Genomic DNA, 24752 nt, shown 5'->3' on the forward strand with positions numbered 1-24752 from the left:
CCCATCTGGGCCGGGAGCCGCTGCTGCCCTGAGATTTACGACAGGGATGACACAGCTGATTACTCTTGGTTACTGAAGAGAATTAGACATGGACCAGTTTCAGGGATGATTAGTGTGTTTGTGTTTATGAAAGGCAAGAGGAACCACAGAAAACCACCGATTTGTTTGCGGTCCTTATCAGACTTGATCTTCACCAAATCACCATGACCTTCATCTGTTCCCAGGGATGAACATGAGGAAACACAGCTCGTTGTGGTGAATAAATGAAAAGTATTAGGGGGAAAAAAGGAAAAGGGAAATGAAGGAATAAATAAATAACACACTGAGACTAATGGAAAAAACACACCACGTGTTGTGCATGTTGTCTGTGGTTGAGAAGAAATGTGGAAGCTCTGCTGTGACCCCGTAAACCGCACACACTGTAGACTTTTTCTTATTCCTCTTGACAAATTTGTGGGCTCTGCATTACACTGTGGCCAAATCATGGACTTCAAGAGTTCAGCCAAACCAAATAACTGCTGCGCAATGGCAAGGGAGATGTTACGACCCACGTGACCCCGTCTGGAGCATGCTTCTGGACTGTGGTCCTTGACATGAAGAACCAGTAAACTGCAGAGTGTAACCTGGTTGTATGTTATGTGACTTGGCTTTTCACTTTTCGCGGTACTGCTACTGCACCAAGATAATTAGGTCAAATAAAAATGTGCTTTGGTTGACACACAAATCATCATGAGTCCAAGTTCAAGAGGAGATAGCAGGGAAGAAGAAAGTGAAGCCATAGACATTTTGAAATAACATTTAAAGATGTAATGAAATTTAGTTTGTTGGGGAAGGAGTTTGTGCATGTCAGGAAAGACAAAGGACAGACACATACATTGCATGACATGAGCTTGGAAAAAGTGTGGTTTTCTCACAAACCGCTTGCCCCTCCCTAAGCCTACTTTTAGGCCTTTGGGAGACATAGAGTCCATTCGAAGGGTCTCATTCCTCTGAGCTGTTTGGATGAGATTTTGGGTGAACGGGGTTGCTCTGTGTGATTGATGAGCCATGGCCAATTAGAAGCTTAACCGTGGAGGCCCACAAAGACACCCGCAATCTCAGACATAAACACTGGTGGCCATAGGGCTTGAGAATACCTGTTGTTCATGGAAAGGGGGAAAGGCATCCGGCAGGCAGCTGAGGGTGAACACCAGTTCTTCTCAGGAGGTTTTGGCTGCTTCGCCAACTCAAAATACCTTTAAAAACGAGTCGCCATGTATTTTAAAATGGAACGAGTGTCTGTCCCACAGGGAAATTCCACGACTGATGTCAGTATTCCAGCATGGTGCCATCCCACTGGGGCCAGGGTGGTGAATGGCTGGTACGTCTGACACCGTGTGGGTGAGGAGCAACTGGGCGCCAGCCAGAAGCTCGTTAGACAAACTATGACAACAAAATTTTGCCCTTGAAAATCAATTATAAACACAAAAGAGTCTCTGCATCTGTTTCTGCTTGGAGTTATGTAGCACTGTCTGCCTTTTGCCATTTTTTAGAAGGTCTGACTCCACAGCCATTCAGATGGCTATCCCTGTGGGATTAGTGATGGCACTAAAACCTCTGGGACAGTGCTTGTAAATCCAAACAGATGAACTGAGGCGATGACAGGTCTAGGAGGCCTCTGTTATTGGACTAGGCCATTTATTGAGGCTTGCTGGGAGAAGTGTTTCATTTTATGTGGTTAGTGTGTACGCCAGTGTGAAACATATAAAAGTAGAAGACAAAATGATTCGGCCATTTTGTGAGGGCTGTATGTGTACAGCAGGCTGTTTGTGAGGAGTAACTGGCCCTTTGTTATTAATGTCTATTAATAACCCTTCATCGCTTTCCTTACACAGTCTGGGGCCCATGCTACCTTCAATTGATTCAACATGTCACCTTTTCACCACAAAGTGCCAACAAGCTGTGTTTAAATAGGCACCTGGGTAAGTTCCTGGACACCTGAAATTACTGAGGAAACCTGTCTTTTTCTCTTACTAGGCAAAGTTCACCAGACAGCCAGAGATCCCAACACAATACAAGCTAGCATCTGCTTTCCACTGCCTTGCTTCACAGATTGTATGGTATAATAAAGTCCCATAAATATTTATTTTGCTCAGTTTAAGCATAATTTAAAAGAGATGTCACGCTTTGAAAACCATGCCCACTGTAACAGTCTGCCCTGTAACATGTAACTGAGCTGAAATGCTAACACAATACCTTCAGCTGGCTAAAAGTATCAAATGTTGCTATGTTTTACTTGCTGTTAGAAAGCTACTGTCAGCCAAGGCATTTGCAAACATAACATTAATCATAGCTTTCTGATTTATCCATGTTTCGTTGTAATAACATGCTATAGTAGCTAGCCTAAAACTAACATTTTGATATTTGACTTATCAGAGACTAAAATGATTGGTGCACAGCTATGATACGCTAGGTTTAGGTTTGTGAATGCTAAAAACTTTATCCTGTGTTCTTTGCCTCACTGGTAGGACACCCACCATAGTATTGTTTTTCCTTCATGCAAGCGAGGAGCTGAATTGGACTGTGGCCTAAAACACCAAACACATGATATTAATTATGTCTGAGCTGTAATTAAGATCAATTTGATCAGGAGTCATACTGTAGTCTGCATAGTCTACTATTGCAGTACTACACCCTATTGCAATGGGTGTAGTACTTTCTTTGAAACCTAATGTTCCCTGGTGAGCATCAGACTGTCATCACCCTAACAATACAAGCCTTGACTCCTTTTGTTTCCTTGTTTCTCTCTTGAAGGAGTTTTTTTTTTAAGAAGCAGTGAAAGCAGCATGATAAAACCCCTCATACCGAGACCACCATCAGGGTTAGAATGACTGTAGAAATCCTTTGAAAGTTCCCAGTGGGTTCAACAAACCCTCACAAACCCATTGTTTCTGAGCCATTCTACTCCACTTTGTCCATCTGTTCTAAAGGTCCTGTCTTTTGGTCTACCTTAGGGACAGAAGGCGCTAAAAGCATGATTAGCTTTGTCTTTGCTCACTGGATGGAGAGCATCGTTTTATTATCTAAACAAATGGAGGTTCCTGACGTTCAGAGAACATCCACAATGTCAGTCTCTTTTTTCAGTATTTTACCACAAAGCCTGTATTTAAGTTCAAGAAATGCCAAATTAAGCTGCCAGACTAATGATAATGCAGAGGGACAAGCGAGCTGGTTTCTTGGAGGTTACTCCCCTGAGCCAGTGAGTTCATATTTACTGGCAGCTCTTTAAAATGCTTTGGTGCAACAAAAAATATTATTTCGTTTCAGTCCAGAAGAGCAGTTTTGGCTGCCTGCTCTTGAACAAGCCTGTTTATTAATGTTGATCCCTTATATTCTATTAAAAATGACATTCATTGCTGGCATCTGTAACATTACTGCTCCAAAGACTGAGTTTTGATGCAGTGCTCTGCATTGCCATTAACTTGGTAGGTTTCAACCTAAAGAATCCGTGTTCTTACAAAGTGAACATGGAAAACTAGAGTGGTATTAACAGTACCTGAAATAAATGATATGGCATAAAACTAAGCAATAACCCCCTCTTCACCCCTCACGACTAAACCTAATGTAAAGAAGCAGAATGGGTCAATGTGTAAGGAAATATTGTAGAGCACAACATAACGGTTATATCCTGGAATAAAGGTGTTCTCGTGCTGCTACTTGAATGGCCTTGTGTGTATTGTTGGCATTTATCACCCATTGCATCTTGATGGTGCATGAAGATTACACTGTGTAATCTTTGGAGGGGAGCTGACAGTGAAGTGGTCGGGATGAATCAGGAGAATTGGATGCTCAGCTTGTAGTGCAGTAGGATTTCAGTTCTCAGACAATATGGCAATGCTAAAGAATACTTGCATCAGGGCCAGTCATAACAGAAAGCATGCTTGTCAAATGATTGTGCTCCAAATAATGACCCAGCTTTGTATAGTACACAACAATTGCAAAATTAGATTGCCTTGACATTTGTTTGCTAAACAACAATGAATGTTTTTTTCTTTACATTGAATCTGATCTCTACAATCAGCTCACCAATCATTTTCCTCTGATTAAAGTGTTATTGTTTGAGGAAATTAAAAACTGCACTGAAACAGGCAACCATGCAGTTTTATTATATTTTCTTGACTAAAGCCAATCTGTAAAATAAAGCAGTGGAGAGTACATTAATCAGAAGGTTTCCATCTTGTCTGTGGTGGCATTCAGGGTCAACAAAATGATTGCACACATAAATAACAGGGCAAACAGTGGGGCTGGTTAGAAACATACAAGGGCAGCAGACAAGACATCGAATTAGACATTATTTTTTAACCCATCTTCACCTTTACTGGTCATTTACTGGCATTTTTTGATTCTTTGATACTCTCACTTCTAATGAGTAAAACACCAATATTAGAGTACAGAAAAAATCATTAATGGAAACTTGCTAATTGAAGTCCAACATTGTATGATGCGTAATTATATATTACATATAGTAATGGCAAAAGTCTTGAGCTAAGAAAATGTTAGATGTTAGATTCAACTGTTCAACACTGTGCACACAAGGCACACAACGAAATGATGGTTCCAGATCACTCATCCAGAGACGAGCATCTGCAGTCATGCAGCCAGAGACCGGCGCTACCGCAGTAAATGTACACACTCACATGGAAATACAGTATATACTGTAAGGCAAAAACAGAGTTTGTACAGTTCTAACAAGCTTGTAAGTCAGTATTTGGTTCCATCTTTAGTCTTCAGCACAGTCTGAACCCTGTGAGGCAACTTTCTTGTCATTGCTTTAAGTAGTCTTCAGGAATAGTTCTCCAGCCTTCTTGAAGGACATTCAAAGCTCTTCTTTGGATGTTGACTGCCTTTTGTTTCATTCTCTGTCAGGATGATTCTACACTGCTTCAGTACCGTTGAGGTTCAGGCTCTGGGGAGGCTGATCCATGACTGATAGCATTCCATTGTGCGTTATTCTATCCAGGTATGCTTTTACTGCATTCACTGTGTGTTTGTGGTCATTGTCATGCTGAAAAATGAAGCTGTTGTGAGTCAGACACTTTCCAGATGGTATTGCATGGTGGAGCAAAATCTTTATATTTTTCTGATTTATTAATTTCATCAGTTTTGACAAAATCCCCCAAACCACTGGCTGAAACGCAGCCCCAAACTTCAACAGACCCTCTACTGTGTTTTACAGCTGTCTGTAGACACCCACTTTTCAATTTGAAAAGAACTTTCACGTTTGAACTCATGCCAAGAGACCTGTTGTGACTGATTTTCTGTCCTTTTTTGTGTTTATCTGCTGCAGATATTTTTTTTGGTTCTTCTTTTTTCCTCTACTTGTCCAGTTTCCTCAAAATATTAAGGACACACTGCACACCATGCTGAGATACTCCAAGATTTTTGCTTAATATCTCTTTGGGAATCATCTTGTTTGCTGTTTGGAGATTCCAGGAAACAGGCAGTCACTCTAGGAGAGCTGGACAGGGTCATAGAAGGTCCTTAACCCATCAGCAGGACTGGTATCTGCTCCTTTATGCAAGGAGGAACAGTATGAGCACTGCAGAGCTACAAAATGACCTCCAGCAGCCACTGGTGTGAATGTGTCTGACCAAACAATCAGAATCAGACTTCATGAGGGCGGGTCCTGTGCTCATTGTGGAGCCTGGTTGGCATTTGCAAAGAATACCAGAACTGGCAGGTCCACCACTGGCACCCTGTGCATTTGACAGATGAGAGCAGGTTCACCCTGAGCACATGTGACAGACCTGAAAGGGTCTGGAGAAGCCGCGAAGAATGTTATGCTGCCTGTAACATCGTTCAGCATGACTGGTTTGGTGGTGGGTCAGTGATGGTCTGCAGAGGCATATCCATGGAGGGACGCACAAACTTCTACAGGCTAGGCACCGGCACCCTGACTGCCATCAGGTATTGGGATAAAATCCTTGGACCCACTGTCAGATCCTACACTGGTGCAGTAGGTCCTGGATTCCTACCGATGCACAACATTGCCTGGCCTCATATGGCGAGAGTAGGATGAAGGAATTGATACTAATGACTAGGGATGGCACGATACCACTTTTTTATGTCCGATACCGATGCCAATATTTTACATACCGATACAAATCCAATCCAGCTGACTCTGTGGCATCTTAAAAAAACAGTTGAAAACTTTCCTGTTTAATCAGGCTTTCTGTTGACTTTATTTTTATTATTTTTCTTTTAATATGGTAATGTTAATATGTTTTTAACATGGTGTTTTATCTGTTTTTTTTTTATATTGTGTTTTAATTATTGTACACCACTTTGTGACTTTTTGTCGGTGAAAAGCACTATATAAATGAACTTTACTTACAACAATCGCTCTATCACCTGAATCCTGTTGCTCCTATGTGAAAAGGTGATGCATTGGCTTATGGTATGTTGCAAATTTCATTAGGGCTGAAACGATCGATTATTTTAGTAATCAAGTATTCTATCGATTATTTCATTGATTACCCAAGTAACTGGATAAGAAATACTTTTTTTCATATTAACAGTTCATCTGCATATTTTAACTTCCGTACTGCAGTTTTTCCCTGTGTTAAACAAACAGGGTGGATGGAGCAGCTACAAAGTTCTCTTTTCTTCACTTACTGATCAGGTGGTTGATGAAGGACCTCCAGCTGTTTCCCAGTAAAGATTTAATGGTGGTTACAGGGGAAAAAGCTTCTTTTGGATGCTAGAAAAACATTTCACCACTCCATCTGAGCTCACCGGCTCCACCTCTTTGCGCTTGTGCAAACAGACTCCAGTAAAACAGCTGACTGCTGCTGTTGTGTTATCAGTGTTTATGTTGAAAAACTGGGGGCTGCATGAGCGTAATCAAGTAATGTTTTATATTCACAAGCATTCTCCTAAATGCGTTTCTACTGCAGAATCTGAAAAGTTCTAATTTAGGTCAGGATCGGACCGATACCGATACTGAATATCGGATCGGCGCATCCCTACTAATGATTGACCCCCACACTTGCCTGACCTAAATCCAATAGAACACCTCTGGAACACTATATTTTGGTCCATCTGATGCTGCCAGGTTGCACTTCAGACTGTCCAGGTGCTCAGTCTGATCTGGGAGGAGATCCCCCAGGACACCATGCATTGTCTCATTAGGGGCATGCCCTGATGTTGTCGGGCATGCATACAAGCACATGGGGGTCATACGAACTACTGAGTACAATTTGTTGAGGCGCCTTGAGGCAACAGTTTGTTGTGATTTGGTGCTATATAAATAAAATTGAATTGAATTGAATTGAATTGTTGCATGAAAGTTCTGCAAAACTGAACTACCTGCTGTATAATTTTTTCACTTTGATTTTCAGGGTGTCTTTGAATTTCCTGTGTAGGTTGATTATTTTCATTTCCATCAATGTGTCATTCTTTCATTCCTAACACATTACCTAGTCCATATCAGTGTATAAATCCAGCACCAATTTTTCCCTATTGACATATTCCTTTAATTTTCTAAGCACTGTGTATGTATTTAGAATTGCATGGACTGATGAGTTCAGGCAGGTTTGGATATATTTTTTTAATGTCAGTAAGCAAAATCTTTTTTTTAAAAATGTATTTTGTATTTACTCTGGTTTTAATAGGGTAATATTATAATTTGATGATCTGAAACATGTAAGTGTTACTTGTTATAGTATCTGCAGCACCACGCTTCAGGCTACTAGTGCCTACCATAGACATATTATGTCTTTGGTACCTACGTGTTACCGGCTGATCCAATCTCACTTCCGCGTTTAACATTTTGTTCCCCGGAAGTGCTTCTCTTTACCTAACGAGGTCAAAATGGAGGCTCGCTGCATGTGAACTGGGGTCGTAAGGGGAGCCGGCTTTATGATTCGTGAACATGTATAAAACGCCATGTAGCAGGCTGTCAGGTAACACGCAATAAAAGTGGTATCTCGTTCAAACGGATGTAATTTTTAGTCATTTTAATCTGCGCTCGCTTAAATCACTTCTCGAAGCTAAGCAGAAGCTAGCTCATTAGCTTATAGCTAGCCGGATGCAACTGAGCTGTGTGCAGTAGGCTAACAGTGACCTTGTTTATAGATAGTCGGTACCTCAGACAGACGTCGGTCGCATCTGCAGATAACAAAAAGTAGCTGTAATTTTAATTATGGTGTCAAAATCCTGAAAGTTTATGCTAAAGGAGAGACAATATTGAGTTTAAGCATAAACTAGATCCCTGGCAGGTCGGTGTAAGAACGCTGTCAAAACAGTGCGGTTAATGTTTTATCCACATTGGTGTTTGCAGTGTTTGAGCTCGCTTTTTTAATGTAAATAACATGTATTAGAAATGAGGAGCACCATAATATGTAATGGTTAATCCAGCAGAGAATAGCTTTCCTTCTTATAGGTTCAGTAAGAAATGAGAATGTTATTATCACTAATTTTGTAACACAAAGTTTTGTTATGGATATATTTTTGGAGGCCAGGAGCACGATGGAATATCTGTATCTCTGACTTTTGCTCAATAGATATGAAAACCATGTTAAAGGCTGCTGGTTTGGTTTATCCATCCATCCATCTTGTTTTTGCCATTCAGTTTATTTCTCCTCTTTCCCTGTCCATGTGCCATGCAAAAATAAATATGCATTTTCCTTCTGGTTTTCCAGTGTTTCCCACAGAATTAGACTGTATTTGTGGCAGTAGGGAGTGCGCACTAAATGATGCACACCCATGTTTGTCTTAAATAATTTAATAAATGACAGTAAGCAGTTAAAGTGCCTCTTAACTAAGGTCCAGCTACACTGTTGTGAACTGCAGGTAGTGATGTGTTTGCATATGAATCAGTTCTCTATCACAGCTTGCAGTCCAAGACAGTGGAGTGAGAATCCTTACAGCCAAGACACTGATCAGAGGTAGCTGAATGATGAGGACCACCAGAACATTGTGCTGCCAGTACAGACACATGAGACGGGAAGGGCTAGCACTCGAACTTTCAGATAAGAGCAGTGTGATTGCCTGATAGTAAATTCATTGCGTTATTCTCTTGGATGCAGTGATGCTGAAATATACCTGGGCAACCTACCCAGGTAAAGTCTACATGTGGGAAACACAGTTTTCATTTAAGCCTTTTATTTTTTTTTTAATGAGCAAGAAAGTCTAACCAAGCCAACAGTGCTTTTTGATAGTTAAGCATAGTGTCTTGTGTTTCTTGTAGGTTTTGTTGGTGTAAGTGTGAAACAGAAACTAGCTCAGAATGTTCCTCGGTGTAACCAGATTGCTCGCAGCCTTATTCAACTTCACAGGAGAGAGCCTTCAAACTGGCTGACATATCAACATCTTAACTTCCTTAAACGCCAGGTATCTTTTACTGGATCCTGTATCTCATGTAATTGGTTTGTTGAAAATATTTGCTTTTTTGCTTATTATTAATGCTGATTTATTCCATATACTGAGGCTACTGAAGTTTCTTCTTTAATTATCCAATAAATTTCCCTGCTTTGCCCCCCCCCCAGTATGTTTCAAAGAACACTGGTGAGCTTCACCAGCGTGCCATCCCCAAACAGGCACCTGCCCTGATTATTGTGGATGAGAGAGATGACAGCATTGAAAGGCAAGTTGAGAGAATACCAACCATCAATCCTGCAGCCACAGATGCTGCTCCACAGCCAGAGGATGGAACCCATAAGCCACAAACTGAATTCTCCCATTTGAAGCCCACTGCAGAAAATGCAGCAGTGCAGAATGTTTCAGCTTCCTGTAAGGCTGGAAGTCCAGATGAGCCTCCACATGTCCAGGTTGAGACGGAAGAAGAAAAACAGGCACGTCTGGATAGACAGTGGAAGCAGCTGAAGGTCGATAGGGCTGACTTACCGGATATCTACGCAAGACTTTCAAAAATTAAACTGACAGGTGGAGTATTTAATACCTAGTTATTAAGTGTAATATTACAATATTAAATTGGACCTATTATAGTTTTCCATATTTTCTGTCATCTACTGTGTTGTATCTGTGATGCAGAATATGATAAACAGGGATTCATGCCAATCATTCACTGAGTGAGTCTTGGTGAGCGTTAATGTGCTCCTTTTTTGCCTCATAAGCTGCACTGTAATTCATTTTGCACTGTAATGGATTCTCACAATGAACTTATTACTATGTATCTTTCAGTGGAGCCTCGGAGCAGTTGAAAGTGTGTAGTTTTAATACAGAAACTCATTCTCTTAGTTTTCAGACCAAGTGCATGAAAAGGCTGTCCACTTTGCCCCACGGTGAAAGCTAATGTGCTGTCACTGTTTTCCTGTTGTTTACATAGAATCAAACATCTACTGGAACCAAACATTCATGTCTTACATTTTATTTTGAAAAGTAAAACTCAAAGAAACAATAATGCGTTGTGTTTTTTTTTAATGATTATTTTTCTTTGATTTCAGCACTGGTGGTTACAACTGCAGCAGCCGGCTTTGCCATGGCTCCAGTGCCCTTTGACCCAATCATCTTTTTCGTGTCATCTCTTGGAACAGGCCTTGCCTCTTGTGCTGCCAATTCAATTAACCAGGTTTGTTGTCTTCATTCAAAGCTTTGTGTGTGTGTGTGTGTTAGTGTACGTATGAGCATGTTTATTGCATGTGTTTTGCACAAAACAGGTAGTTGTAGTCACCTTTGACCTTGCATTAAAATCATTTGAGTTTGATTGAAACCATTCAACATGCATCGTTTAGCAGTGAAATGCAATCAGCCCCTCTTCAGTCTTCAGTAAATTGTCAGGGAGTATTCAATTTGACAAGATTTACAGAAGCAACAGTTACTCCTGGACTATCCTGGCAATTTTGTGTAAAAATTATTAATCCCAGTTAAATTTATTGAAAACACAAAAGTCCCAGAAAGCAAGAAATATTAAACACATGTCCTGTTTTAACTGCTTCGAGAATTGGAGTAAACATTACAGATGTTTGTGGTCTTGAATCAGTTTGTTTTTTAGTACTAATTTCCTTTTGGAACCAAAGTGACCCATCTCAGAGCTGTTGTGCAATATATTTTTCTGTCGACATGTTATGAAAACATGAATGTGCTTGTTAACCAGGACCCACATCCACAGTTTTCTTTTTTAGAGTTGCTTTAAGAGATGTTCCAGAAAATGTGAAACGAGCCAGCACATCCCCTTATTTACCCAGCCTACATTCCTCTTTTGCTACGCATCTCAAAAATGCATTGAGCTAACTGTAATGCTATCATTAGTTCCACGTTGAAAGCTATTTTGAAGCTTTAAACAAAGGAGAGCTGGCGTTCTTAGACAGAATGTCTAGAGTAAGTAGGGTCTACTCTCTAATGTTGACACTGGAATTTGTTTTGTGACTTAATAATATTCACATAATGGGTGACCTCTCCCTCAGCCCTGGATTGAACTGTGCTTAGTGGTGTCCTTGGCCTGTAATTTGACAATGGTGTTGATTACACTGCAGGTTCATGGCCTGGAAGCAGACTCCCCTACCCCCACCCCAACCTTACTAACTACTACTGCTACAGTCACTGTTTTGGAACTGTAAAAAGCTCCAGGAAGTAAAATAAAGTTTGTAATAACACTGATCATCTTAAATGTAAAGTTGTATTGCATCACGTAGGTGCAGATACGTCCTGTTTTGTTGCTGAGGTCAGGCCTAAATAGAGTCGGTCAGGCCATTGCTAGGGAAACAGAGAAACAGAGCTGACTCCTCTGTACACCTCTACCTCACACTCAGCAGGTGTGTAAATATCCTTGAGGTATTTGAAAAATGTCTCCCTCTTTCCACACCAGATAGTTGAGCTCAGACTCGACCAGACATTCACAGCGTTGAGTGACGCAAGAGGCAGCAGGCACTGTTCGTGTCACGCGTGTTCCTTTATCTGTGGGCCCTCCTTCACATCCATCCTGTCAGTCTTCATTTTCTCCACTAACTCAGCCTGAGGTTAGGATACAGCTTGGCTTCGTATTTCATTGGTCTCTTCAGGTCTAGTTTCAAATGTCCAGAGCAGTGTCCAAATTCTATTTGTAAAATGAATATGTGCTAAGACCTGCAGAAAATACATATAATTAAAAATACTGGAAAAGCATGCATATTTTCCATGTATTTTATGAAGTGACTTTGTAGAGGAATAGGTCAGTGTTATCATTTTTAAACCGTAGACCCTGGAAAATTCATGATGAATTGTTCACTGCAGGACCTGGAGAACATAAATAAAACTGGATGACTTGACAGTTCCAGTGATGCTGGTTGGTTGTTTGTATGATGGTGCGTCATGGTCAGAAAAAAGTCGAACATTTAGTTTCAGATTAAGTCAAGATTATGATCTTAATGAACGGGTCCCGTGCCCCTCCGTCTCCGTTGGCATCACAGCCAGATGTCTGGTTTGTTTCGTGGTCCTTGTGTCAGGGAGGACCAAAAGGCACTCAGAGACCTTTTGCTTCTAACTGGTTTAGCCAAGGAAACCTGAATAATAGCATTTTGGGAAGATGAGAAACCAGCAGGTAAGCATGTCTTGAAGAGAACTAGCTCTTTTCTCTTTTTGTGGATTAGATATCACTACTCCTGACTTATGGTCGCTATGGTAACGCAGTGTCAGCTGGGGCTGAGACAAAAGGTGGTCAGATGTTGGACTGTATGCCTGACTTACACTCACTGGTCACTTTTTTAAGCACATCTTGCTAGTACGCTGTTGGACCTTGTACTAGCAGGCCTTAACTGCCTTAACTCTTAGTAGCACAGATTCAACAAGGTGCTGTAAACATATTCGTTCATACTGACATAATAACATCACACAACGACTGCAGATTTGTCGGCTGCACAGCCGTGAATCTCCTGTTCCATCACGTCTCAAAGGTGCTTTATTGGATTGAGATCTAGTGACTGATTTGATCTCTGTGACACGGTGCATTTTTCCTTGTGGGAGAAGACATCAGGAGATGGCTGCGCTGTGATCCTAAAGGGATGGACATGGTCAGCAAAAATAGTCAGGTGGGCTTTGGTGTTTAAACAATGCTCACTTGGTACTAAGAGGCCCAAAGTGTGCCAAGCAAATATTCCTGACACTATTTAACCACCACTGCCAGTATGAACAGTTGATAAAAGGCAAGCTGGACCCATTGTGGCCAAATTCTGGCCCTACCATCCGACTGTTGCTGCAGAAATCTGGCTCTCATGCCCCATTCAGAGTCACTTGAATCACCTTTCTTTATTCGTACACACGGTTTGAACTTGACCAGGTCATCTTAAACAAGTCATAATATATACACAAGAGGCTTAAAACTTTGCTTTTTGATCAAGCTTATAGTTAGGGCTGGATCAGGTGACCCTGAACCCTCCCTTAGTTATGCTGCCATAGGCCTAGGCTGCTGCTTTCGTCTTCACTCACCTTTATGTATTTATACACCACTCTGCATTTAATCATTAGTTATTATTAATCTCTGCCTCTCTTCCATAGCATGTATTTTGTCCTATCTCCCTCCCATCTCCCCCAACCGGTCTCAGCAGATGACCCCCCCTCCCTGAGCCTGGTTCTGCTGGAGGTTTCTTCCTGTTAAAGGGAGTTTTTCCTTCCCACTGTCGCCAAGTGCTGCTCATAGGGGGTCATCTGATTGCTGGGGTTTTCTCTGTAATTATTGTAGGGTTTTTACCTTACAATATAAATCCCCTTGAGGTGACTGTTGTGGGATAGCTCAGGAGGTAGAGCAGGTCACCTACTGATCAGAAGGTCGGCGGTTCGATTCCTGGCTGCTCTGGGCTACATGCCAAAGTATCCATGGGCAAGATACTGAACCCCAAGTTGCGTCGGAGTGTGGATGTGTGTGAATGTTAGACAGTAAGCACTTAGCCTAGTTAATCATGGAAGTGCTTTTATGAATGGGTGTGCATGGGTAAATGTAAGCGTGTTGTATAAGCGCTTTGAGTGCTCAGAGTAGAAAAGCGCTATATAAGAACTAGTCCATTTACCATTAGTCCATTTGGTGCTATATAAGTAAAATGGAATTGAATAGAGTATTCATGTTAACAAGCACATCAATAGGTCAGTGTACATTAAGCACGCTTATTTGTTATTCACACCAGGAAAAAACTTTTCAGGTTCAGAGATCATTCTGATTTGTGCTCCTTTGGCTCTAAAGAACCACTGACTTACTATCCACTAATGTTCTCTTCCATCAAATATGGCTCAGGGACGTCTGTCTGGTTGGCCTCACACAAGGACTTGTTTTGCATGGCGATCTGCAGCGTTACAGTTTCTCCTTAAGGGAGTCGATCCTGCATCTTGTGTGCTACTGCTTGATTGAGATCAGTGCTTTTATCTGTGTAGACATAATGTTACAGAGACAGTAGAGTGAGGAAAAGAGTCAGCAAATACACTGAGAAGAATTTAATGAGTTTTGTCCCATTACTACCACTATGTTGGGTTTAGAGATGCACTCGAGGATGGCAGGGAAATTGTCAAGCACTGCATTTAGTGAGTGAAGCAAGAATGCCCAGCCTGTTTGACAACTGCACAGGTTCAGGTGGCTGCGCTCCTTCCTTCCTCTGAGTCTGCTGAGTAGCTTTTGACTAATAGTGTGATGTGTGTGCTGTTTGATGTGGGATGCACAGAAGGATAAAACTGTCTCAAAAGTGTCATGCATTCTAGGAGATTGCTTTTATTGTGGCTTTCATCTGTTTTGGCACGACTTTGAAACTGTATTCCCTGAATTTACTTTTGGCGGCATTGCAGGTCCTCCTGTGTTTAGTTTACTTTGAAAGGGAAACAGTGTTTCTGACGGCTCTGTAGTGCCGCTCTCCATAAACTGATCTGACAATGGAAAACTGAATTCCTGCCCATCAAACTAACTGGCCAAATAGTATTAAATATTCTTTTAAAGCTCTAGACATATATTTTTCCTCAAGTATACATTTATGAAAACAAAATATTAGATTGTGTAAACAGACAATTCTTGAATTAAGGAGTATGAAGGAGGCTGATGTTCATTTTGCTTTATAGTGTGGGTCAAAGTGTCATGGTAGAACGTATAGTATTTTGGGAATGCTTTCTGAAGATAAATACACAGTGTACTGTAGGAGATCCTGGTGGCAGTATTACTCCAACATTTCTCTCTGTTTTCACAAATGGCCTTGAGTATTTAAGCCTGAAATCCATCAGTGTTTACTCTGAGCCCCAGACATCCTTTTTTGTGCTAGTTGCTGGTATGTGAGCCGTGTCCTCACACAAGTTGGATTCATTCTCCTTCCTTGTTCTCTGTGGGCACAGTTTGCATGTCATCATAGTCTTAATTGGAAGGAGTTGGAGATGGGCTTATTTTTTCAGACAAATTAACCACCTGTCTTGAAGTACGCTGACTTTGAAGTACGCTGAAAGTCGTGCAAGCGGAAATCTTAAAAGGTGATTTAAAAGCATAAACATTGTTAGAGAAGTAAACCTGTTCAGTGTGGGTTGTGTTTGTTTCCCTATGGTTGTCTAGTATACAAAGTATGTGGCCTTCTGCAGACAATGCAACAGTTGTTGGTTTTGCTTTGTTTGGAGGAGAATGTAATTATGCACACAGAAGCAGCAGGGATGTTGTTTGCTATTTAATTGCCAGTTACATTCTCACTGTGGTCATACTTTCCACCTCTTTACAACAGACTCACACCCTCTTTCTAAGACACAACCTCACCTGTGTGCAGTTGAGCTTAGCACTCTGATTATGCATTTGTTTTTGATAATCCAGAAAGTCAAACAAACCATGGAGAAGAAAAACATCCCATCTTCAGATCTGCTGCCATTTTTTTTAAAACCTCCTTTCATCTTAAAAATGCTGGTGCTTTTCTGTTAGTGCAGTCAGGTGTGATCAAAGCATTTTTAATACAAAAAAATAAATCAACAAAACCTTGACAGACAATCAAAGCAGAGAGACTCTTGTGAAGATCACTTCCGATGGATTCTGCTGCTCTGCCATAATCCCTTAATGTTCAGCATCTAATGAGGTGCAGTAGTGCGACCACACAGTTGTTGAACCACCTTGAGGAAAGGCGGAGAACGCCTTGAGGGAGAGAGGAATGCTTTGGCATTTGGAAGTGGCAGCGAGACCTTCAGTTGAGCTGTCAAAAAGCGTGGCTGTTTTTTGTCCCATTTGGAAGTGCCCAGAGGGCAAACTGAAATGTTGTGGTTTCTTTTTAAGATGTTATTCTATTTAGGAAACTGACGGAAGGGTGTAAGCACTGGAAATCACGTAACAATGGCATGTCACCGTCTAGAGTTTCTTGCCACAGTTGAAAGGCTTAATGCTGTCATGTCTGTGTTATGCTGAGTTCCAACAGCAAAGGGATGTAATTGTTTGACCTCCCAGTTAAAGCAGCTTAGATTTCTACTGAAGTCTGTTTGGAGGTGTTCACCAGTCATACTCACGGAGAGCGTACCCTGTAAGAAATGACTAGCTCAAAGCTTTCCTCTTGAGTCTGTTTTTGAATCCCAGCTCAGATTAGTTATGTACTTATTGCCTGGGTCACATAACTCCTAGACCCCACACCAAGAGCAGCATCTGCAGGTGTTCCAGCTGTCATCAGCTTCCAGTCTGGCCACTGCTTCAGCTAATTGGATAATTGGGTCAGATGAGAGTTTGAGGCTGGAGCCTAAAATACAGAGGGGTGGTCTGAAGTCCCCAGCAGCATAAATAATATAACCTGATATGGCCTTTTACTGTCAAATAATTAGTGCTCAGCTATTTTGATAGCATCATCAGTTGTTTGTTTTGATGAAAATTCAAGCTGGCTTTCTTTGTGGCTGACTGGAGTCATTTCTGTCTTTGTTAAGAAGGCACTGAGCTTTTGTTCGCGTGTGTGTGTCTGCTCTGTGGTGAGCTGTCTGAGACTGGCACGCACAAGCGAGCCCCCACAAGCCCCCTGCCCATCCACTCCTACCACTTTAAGCTACACCCTTCTCTTGTGTCCTGTGTAGGCATGCATTATTTACCCTCTCTGCATGCTTCGTTCTCCATGCATCTTGGTCAGCCCTTAAGAGTATATGGGCGCATAACTGAACACAGGCACAGGTTGTGCAGATAATCATGTGTTACCAGTGCATAGAAGAAAGCCTTGTATGAATGTATGGTTAAATATGGTTAAAGTCTGAAGTGCTTTGAGTGGTCAGTAAGCCTAGAAAAACAATATATAAATGCCAGTCTGTTTCCATTTCCAGATAATGATGTGTTGCGTTTACTTTTTCCTAACCTCCTTAAAATATAATACTGTGTAAAGGTTTGGAGCCTCACGTTTCTTTATATTTTGCTTCCAAGGAGCCAGATTTTCCTGTAATTTTTAAAAGTTGTCTTGAGCAATAGTTCTTTCTGAAGATCTCTCAAAGTTTTTCTTTGGACATTGGCTGCTTTTTCAGTTATTTTCAGGTCATCCTTGTACCCGACCATTTCCAAACGAATGTTTTGTTGTTTAGCTTTTTTTTTTTTTGCTTGTTAAGCCAATTAACAATGACCATTGAAATCATTCAAGCATAAACGGCACCAACTCAAGGGATGGACCAGTGTTGTTGTATCTACACATAACAGAAAGCTTAGCAAAGAACATGATTTGTTCCCATTTCCTTAGTCAAATCTATCAGAAATGTCAGTGATAACACAGTTTGACAGGCATTAAATAGTATTTTCCAGCAAAATATAAAAAAAATGAGAATGGCTCAAGACTTTTGCACAAAACTCCATTTCAGTAGAACCAGTCTTTTTGCAATAATTAATTTGAATGTAAACTGTAATATGACACTGAGTACCATCTTCGTAGCACACTATATAAATAGTATGTCTAAATCTACCTTTTAATCAGCAGAATAACAGGATTTGATTCTGATTCAAACCATCTATCCAAGCTCAGACTTCCAACAGAACTCCACCAGTCTTCCATTTCAAACACGTCCTTACGTGCAGCATTGTTCTCTAGCTAGCATCTATAATTGTTTGAAGTCATCTTTTTAATCATATTTATCAAAAGCTTTGGGTGTCCCATTGGTGTGCTGTCACCTGTAATGTGATCTGAATCAAACCAGGAATTTCCCTCGCATTATACATTTTAAATCTTGCTTTGTGGCATATCTAATGTAATCCATGAATCTGGGTTTTGAACTCCTCTGATTTAATATTTACAAGCTGGTCTTGGTTAAAGTCCTTAAATCACACTTAGTCAAATTCAGATAACGTCAGCATAAAAAAACGTATTTAAAATGCTGGCTTCTTATCTATAATTACATCCATGTCAGAGGTATTGTGCAGGACTTGCAGCTCTTTTCTATACATAGTCCGGCTATTGTAGTGTTCAGAAAGTAATCACACAAATTATCATGGTTATGTGAATCAGTGTATTTGACTCCCTAAATGAAAACTGTCAACTAATCATCAACTGTACTGAGAACTCGTGTCCCTTATATCACAGCAGATTTCTGCATTTTCTAAGGGAGCATCATGTTGGTTAATTTAATTGGACAGTGTGTGTCAGAAGGATTGTGCTGTTGTAATATCAGGATTTCTGCCAATGTATTGCAAGCTCAGCTGCCTGCTGGGTCTAATAATTGGGGAACTTTGAAAGAATGTATTTTTAAGATATCTGCTAGACATGTTATTAGGCCACTCTTACAATAAGCCATGCTTAGACTTATAAAGACATCTCAAAATCACACCCAGAGGTGGTTTTTCATTCTGAATATTGACCAGCTTCTTTATTCTGCTCCTGTGTCTGACTTTCTGCCTTCCTGATTGGCCCTGTGCAGCTTAATGCAGCACCTATTTAAAAAAAAAATTAATTAGCTCTAATTTTAGGAACACAAAGTGGAAAGCTGCTACTGTGATACATCTGAAACACACGAATGGCAAGTATCGTCCGTAGTGATTAGGACTGGAAACATTAATCAGCCATACTTGGTGTGTTCCCAGGGTTGCCCTTAGTTGTTCAGCTGATCTCTGTCCTCTTATTTTTAATAATTACAACAGGCTGGATGATTTATCATTCTATGTAAATATGGCTAAACTAAAAAGAGTATTTGAATCAAATATCTGAATTGAGCACTAAAGCTGTTAGTGTGAATGTAGCTTCATTGTATTTATTGCATGTACTAAATGTCCATTTGTTTTGTCTGTCAAATGATTTTGTTTCAAACACTTTGTGGATTGCTTTTATTAAGTGAGAGGTCAAATGCATCGGTGCTTTTGCCAAATGGGCACTTTTACAAAAAAGGAAAGGCCTTTCTTACTGCAGCTGCTATTCTTAAGATCCTGTTTTCCACCAGCGCATTTAAAACAAAAGAGAAGGCTGATCTTTGACATACATACTTTGTCTTTTTGTTTTATGGTCTCCACCAAGCTGTTAATTCAGCCTGGGAGAAAGGATGGAAATACCTTTTTAATTGCCCAGCAAGAGAGGACAAAAAGGAGCTGATTTGTATCTCTCTGTTAGTGCTGGATTAAAATGAATATTTAACTAGACAGCCCTGTTTAATACTTAATTTCTTTAAAGCCTTTTGTCTTTGTCATCTGTGGGGTGCCAGTACATTTCAAACTGTACAAATGGATCTCTTGTAGGCTCAGATGGGAGACAGATGCTATCCTCTGATAAAGTCACGAAGGGTAAAGCCATCTATTATATGCCCCAGAGATAATGAACAAGATTAGGCAAGAGCATATACTGCTGCTAGGCTAAGTGTTAGGCTTAGATAGAAGGTTTGATAATATTCTGGTTTCTAATAATGTCACAGTGGTTTATTTGTGTGTTTGTTACCTTTCTTTTAGAAGAATTTACCAGTGTTGTAGATGAACAGCACCTTTATTCAAAAGCTTGTATGATGATGATGATGATGATACTTTATTGATCCCACAATGGGGAAATTACAGTTAACAGAACACCCATCCAAGAGGTCAAACAAACATGGGGAGATATCACATCACCTGACTGTTTATGTCTGTGTGATTACTGAAGCTTAATGTACTGAGTGTTTTCTGACATGGGTGTAGATTTAATTGGTAAATAGGCAGATTAAACTTAATGAAGTAGATGAACTGTAGGAAAGGTGGATTTCTAAGAGTTCTGGCAGGCGGCAGCCTTACTCTAATGAAATACTAGTGGTGGTTTTTCTGTTGATGTGAATCCTTAAAAAACTGCCTCATAAAAGGAAATCAGTCCAAGAGAGTGAATTTAAAGAAATACTGGTGACAGCTAAATGAAGGTCTTTGTCATTCTTCTTCAGCTTTCCTTTTATTTTTTCCTGTTTGAATCAAATAACAATATTAATATTATAAAGCAAACCTCTGCAGTGTTTATACCACGAATACCAAATATTCTTACCTCTGTACTTTTAACAGCTGCAATTTTCCATGTTTTAAAATGGTAATTTTAACATACATGGAAAGGGGAAGATGCTGTGGTCTGATCAGCTCATCTGGCCATGGTGAGGCGTCCATCCCTGCTTGAGTATCCATCAGACTTTAGTGAAACGTGCACACAGCGATCACATAATAAGTCTTCGTCCAAACTCTGCTCATATTTGTGTTTTACTCCTCTTAGAGATTTTAGTGAAACAAGATTAATTTGTCCTGGATGTGAATGTTGCATATACTGGTATACTGTGTGTTGTATGTCACTTTCTCTTGTGAACAACCGAAGGAGGAAAAATAATTCTCACTTTGAATGGTCAGAAACGTGTCATCTTTTTTCAGGATCACACTCAGCTGATGCACACTCACGTCTGCAGAGCTTTCAGTGCCACAGCCTGTTGCTTCAAACACACTTCACCACAGTAGAGCTGACTTCACCCGAGGGAATGCCTGGCTCATGGGCAGGTGGAGCACCTCCTCTCCACCTCCCTGATTAGCCTTTAGTGTTTGATTAAACATTGTTATTATGGGCTTCAGTGACCGAGACGCCGACACCACCCAGACTTGAGAGAGGGGACGTGGGCTCCCCATTTTAGAAGTGAGCCTCTCTGTTTGTCAGTCGCCTTTGCATTGTTGAGCATTTGCAAGTCGGGGGCCGGAGAGCTGCATGCCTGGTTATTGAATGTAAACTACTGGATGAAGACCATCCTCAGACCAAGTGTTTTTTGTTAAGCTGAGCTCAAAATTAGCCATTATGGCACGAACCACGTGAAAGTATCATGACAGAAAAAGCAAATGACATTGCAATGATGTGGAACGTCTTTTGTGAGGATAATGTTAGTCAGATGAGAACATACTGTGTGGTGATATGTACTGTAGCGCTTTAAAAACTGTGACAGAGAAGTGAATAATACATTTTATGGAATGACCTGCTGTTTTCAGTTGAGCTGAAACTTAATAGTTTTTTTCCTGCCTTACTGTGTTTAGTTGCTGGAAGGATAATTATACATGTGGATACAAAGACAGCTCCACAGCTCACAGATATTTGTGCTCTTTATATTAATACATTACAGGCTCTTGATCTTATTCAGACATGAGGGAGATAAATAATTCTAAAAAAATTACTGCTTCATGCATGAATCGTTCTAGTTTTACAGCTAAGAAATAAAAAAGGAATTGTTGCTTTGTGAGGCTAATTAAAGTAAGGAGGCAGAGAAATACATATTTAGAGCATCTGTTTTCTTAATACATTACATTTATGCGTTTGTGTATTTTTTTCGCCTATAAAACACTAGTTCACCCTCTCTATTTCAACGTAACTTAGCCAAAGGCGAGCAGGAACACTCTTTGTAACGCTGAGATCCATGGATAATTAACAAAAGCAGCCCTGTTTATGGCGTGCCCGTGAGCCAACACTGCATGCTAATTTGATTCAAACCGAGAAGCTTTTGGGGCAAGGGCATCATGGCTGGAAAACAAAATGGTAACCGACACGCACCAAGTCTTTTCCTGTGCTTTTACATTCTCAGACTTTTTTCTCTGTTTTCAAAGGTGGGGATGAGTGTATTTTTTTCAAAATGACACATGGAAAGTTACATTTCGCACCATTTTCTGAAATGAAAGAGGCATCTGTTATCTTTAACCTAAGGTAAATGAAGCCGTAGTCATGCGGATTGACACTGAAAGCCACACACAGCCAAGTCATCTCAGACAGGGTCTACAAAACCACCACTTAACCCACACTGGACCCTCTCCTATACAGCTGTGGCTCTGCTTCTCACTGTCAGCAGAGAAGCTATTGTATCTGTTGGAGAAAAGTCCTCAGAGATCCCTTTGCTTTACTGTTGTATAGTGCTCTGTATCTGATGATCATTATGAAGACATCACATTATTATTAGGAACCCCAGATATAGACTAGCTGTCTTTTATTACTATTCTGTAGCTTGAATAATTGTTTTGTGTGCTTTCAGCTCCTGCACATATTTGAAATTTAAAAAGGTCTCTTGCCTGGTCTACAATGACTGTTATTCACACCATATTCACCCAAAGTCTTCAGTCCTTCATTATGTAATCACAAAGGATAAACTGAACAGCTGAAAAATGCCACAGCTGATATTTTGCATATAAAAAGGTTGTTTTATGTGATCATGGATGGCCTTTGAGTTTTGCTCACAATAGTCTCATTTAAAAGCAGAAATATTCTCCAGATCTACTGTGTCATTACAGTTGTTACAGTGCTAAAACTCAGGCACATAAGGGCCAAGAAACACTAAAAAATATGACATTTTGGAATCCCTTTGAGGATATACATTTGATTAGCACTTCTTTGTAGTATAAAAATCCATGTTTATTGCCAGTGTGATATACTCACCAACCACTTAATTAGAAACACATTGGTAGGACTGAGTTGGGCCAAATTTTGCCTTGAGAGCTACCTTAATTCTTCATGGTATAGATTCAGCAGGTTGCTGTAAACATACCTCAGAGATTTTGGTCCATAGTGATATGATAGCATCACACAGCTCCTCTTTCACTACATCCCAAAACTGCACTATTGGATTGCAATCTGGTGAGTGTGGAGGCCATTTGAGTACAGTGAACTCATTGTCATGTTCAATAAACCATAAAGGGATGGGTATGATCAGTAAAATACTCAGGTAGGCTGTGGTGTTTAAATGATGCTCAGCTGGTACTAAAAGGCTCAAAGTGTGCCAAGAAGATACCCCCACACTATTAAACCACCAGCAGCAACCTGAACCGCTGATAGAAAGAAGGATAGGTCCATGCTGTCATGTTGTTTACACTAAATTCTACCATCCAGATGTCACAGCAGAGATCTTAGCTGGCAGGAGTGACACCCACTGTGGCCTTCTGCTGCTGTAGCCCATGTGCTCCAAGGGAAACAAGTGCTTATTTGAGTTACTGTGGCCTTCCTTTCTAGCATCAACAGGGCATTTTCACCCAGACAGCTGCCACTCACTGGATATTTTCTCTGTTACAGACCATTCTCTGCAAACCCTGAAGATGGTTGTGGAGGAAAATGATGCTCAGTTTGACCTTCAGCAGGTCATCTTAACTGCACATGCATGCCTAAATGCATTATGTTGCTGTTATGTGATTGGTTGATTAGATATTTGCATTAACAAGCAGTTGAACAGCCATACCTAATAGGGTTTAATCCCGGGATCCGGGATTCCCGGGAAATGCGATCAGAACCATTTCCCGTTTCCCGGGAAACGTTAGACGGGAAACCGGGAAACAAGTCGCGCGCGTCGATTTGACTTTCAGAAAGAAAGAAAGCTTCAGAATGTTAAATTTAAGGAAATATTGAGAGAAGGGTTCGTTTAATGCGAAAAGCATTACTCTTCATTCAGGCACGTTCAGCCTCCGTTTAAGGCTTCAGCCTTCATCTCAAGCGTTTTAATAGAGGTATTACACAGTTGTACTTTTTTCCTCTTTAATTTGTTGAAATCGTAGGCAATGTGTTTACCCTAAGGTATTTTGTATTATATAATTTATATTATTATATATTGTTATATTGCATTATATAGCCTATAAAATATGCCTGCCCTGAACAATAAAGAAATATCTGTTTAACTTCGAGTGTTTCTTTTCCTCGTTTGCAGCCGCTTACTAACAATCATGAATTAGGATACGGGCCTAATGTGTGAAGAAATTATCATGAAATAGATTGCTTTAACATATTTCGCTTTTAAAATGGAGTTGAGTAAAATGTATATTTTTTAGGCTATAAGGATTGGCCAGTTTTTCAAAAGACGATTCACAGCGAACCTACTTAACCCTCAGACACGGTGTTATAAATTTGTTGTTGCCAGAATGGCAATGACCAAGTCGTAGTGCATTACTCAAGGCCCTGTGTTATGCCATATTATAGTGTAGTATGGTAGTTAACTTTTCAATGACTATTACAGCGTTCCACTGGTGGAGATATAGCGCAACAGATGTCGCCACGACAGCGTGGCTGAGCCTTTATCAATGCTGTGGAGATGAACCGTATTGTTTTGCACCAGCAGTTGTAAAATATCTTGGTATAATTCCATGTACAATGGAGGAATATTCTAATTATATTTGTTAAGGGAGTGTTGAGGAACGATACAACACCGCATAGCTCGAGCACTCGAATGCAGAGATGTAGGTTTTATTGCATTAATCAAGCCGACGTTACCCCCTACTGGGCATAACAGGACATAGCTGGAAAGCTACCTCTACAATATCACAATAGGTTAAGGCCGACACAGGCTACAGAAGGCCTAATTAAAATAAAAAAATAATAAACTTTTTCCCGGGATTCCCGGGAAATGGCTCGTCATTTCCCGGGATTTGATTCATGTCATTTTCGGGAAAAATATTAAACCCTAAT

At 40.5% G+C, this 24752-nt stretch overlaps 1 protein-coding gene across 1 annotated transcript in view; it reads left to right on the plus strand.

Annotated features, from left to right (window-relative positions):
- Positions 1–7817: 7817 nt before the first annotated feature.
- cox10 (cytochrome c oxidase assembly factor heme A:farnesyltransferase COX10) overlaps positions 7818–24752 on the plus strand; it is a 34442-nt gene continuing 17507 nt past the window's right edge. Inside the window, exons 1-4 of the mRNA XM_030754815.1 lie at positions 7818–7943; positions 9230–9372; positions 9528–9924; positions 10446–10570. Of these exons, the coding sequence (XP_030610675.1) occupies positions 7913–7943; positions 9230–9372; positions 9528–9924; positions 10446–10570 (696 nt within the window). The 5' untranslated portion in view covers positions 7818–7912. The remainder of the gene's footprint in view (positions 7944–9229; positions 9373–9527; positions 9925–10445; positions 10571–24752) is intronic.

This window comes from Archocentrus centrarchus, chromosome 19 (genome assembly GCF_007364275.1).
Source record: "Archocentrus centrarchus isolate MPI-CPG fArcCen1 chromosome 19, fArcCen1, whole genome shotgun sequence".
NCBI lineage: Eukaryota > Metazoa > Chordata > Actinopteri > Cichliformes > Cichlidae > Archocentrus > Archocentrus centrarchus.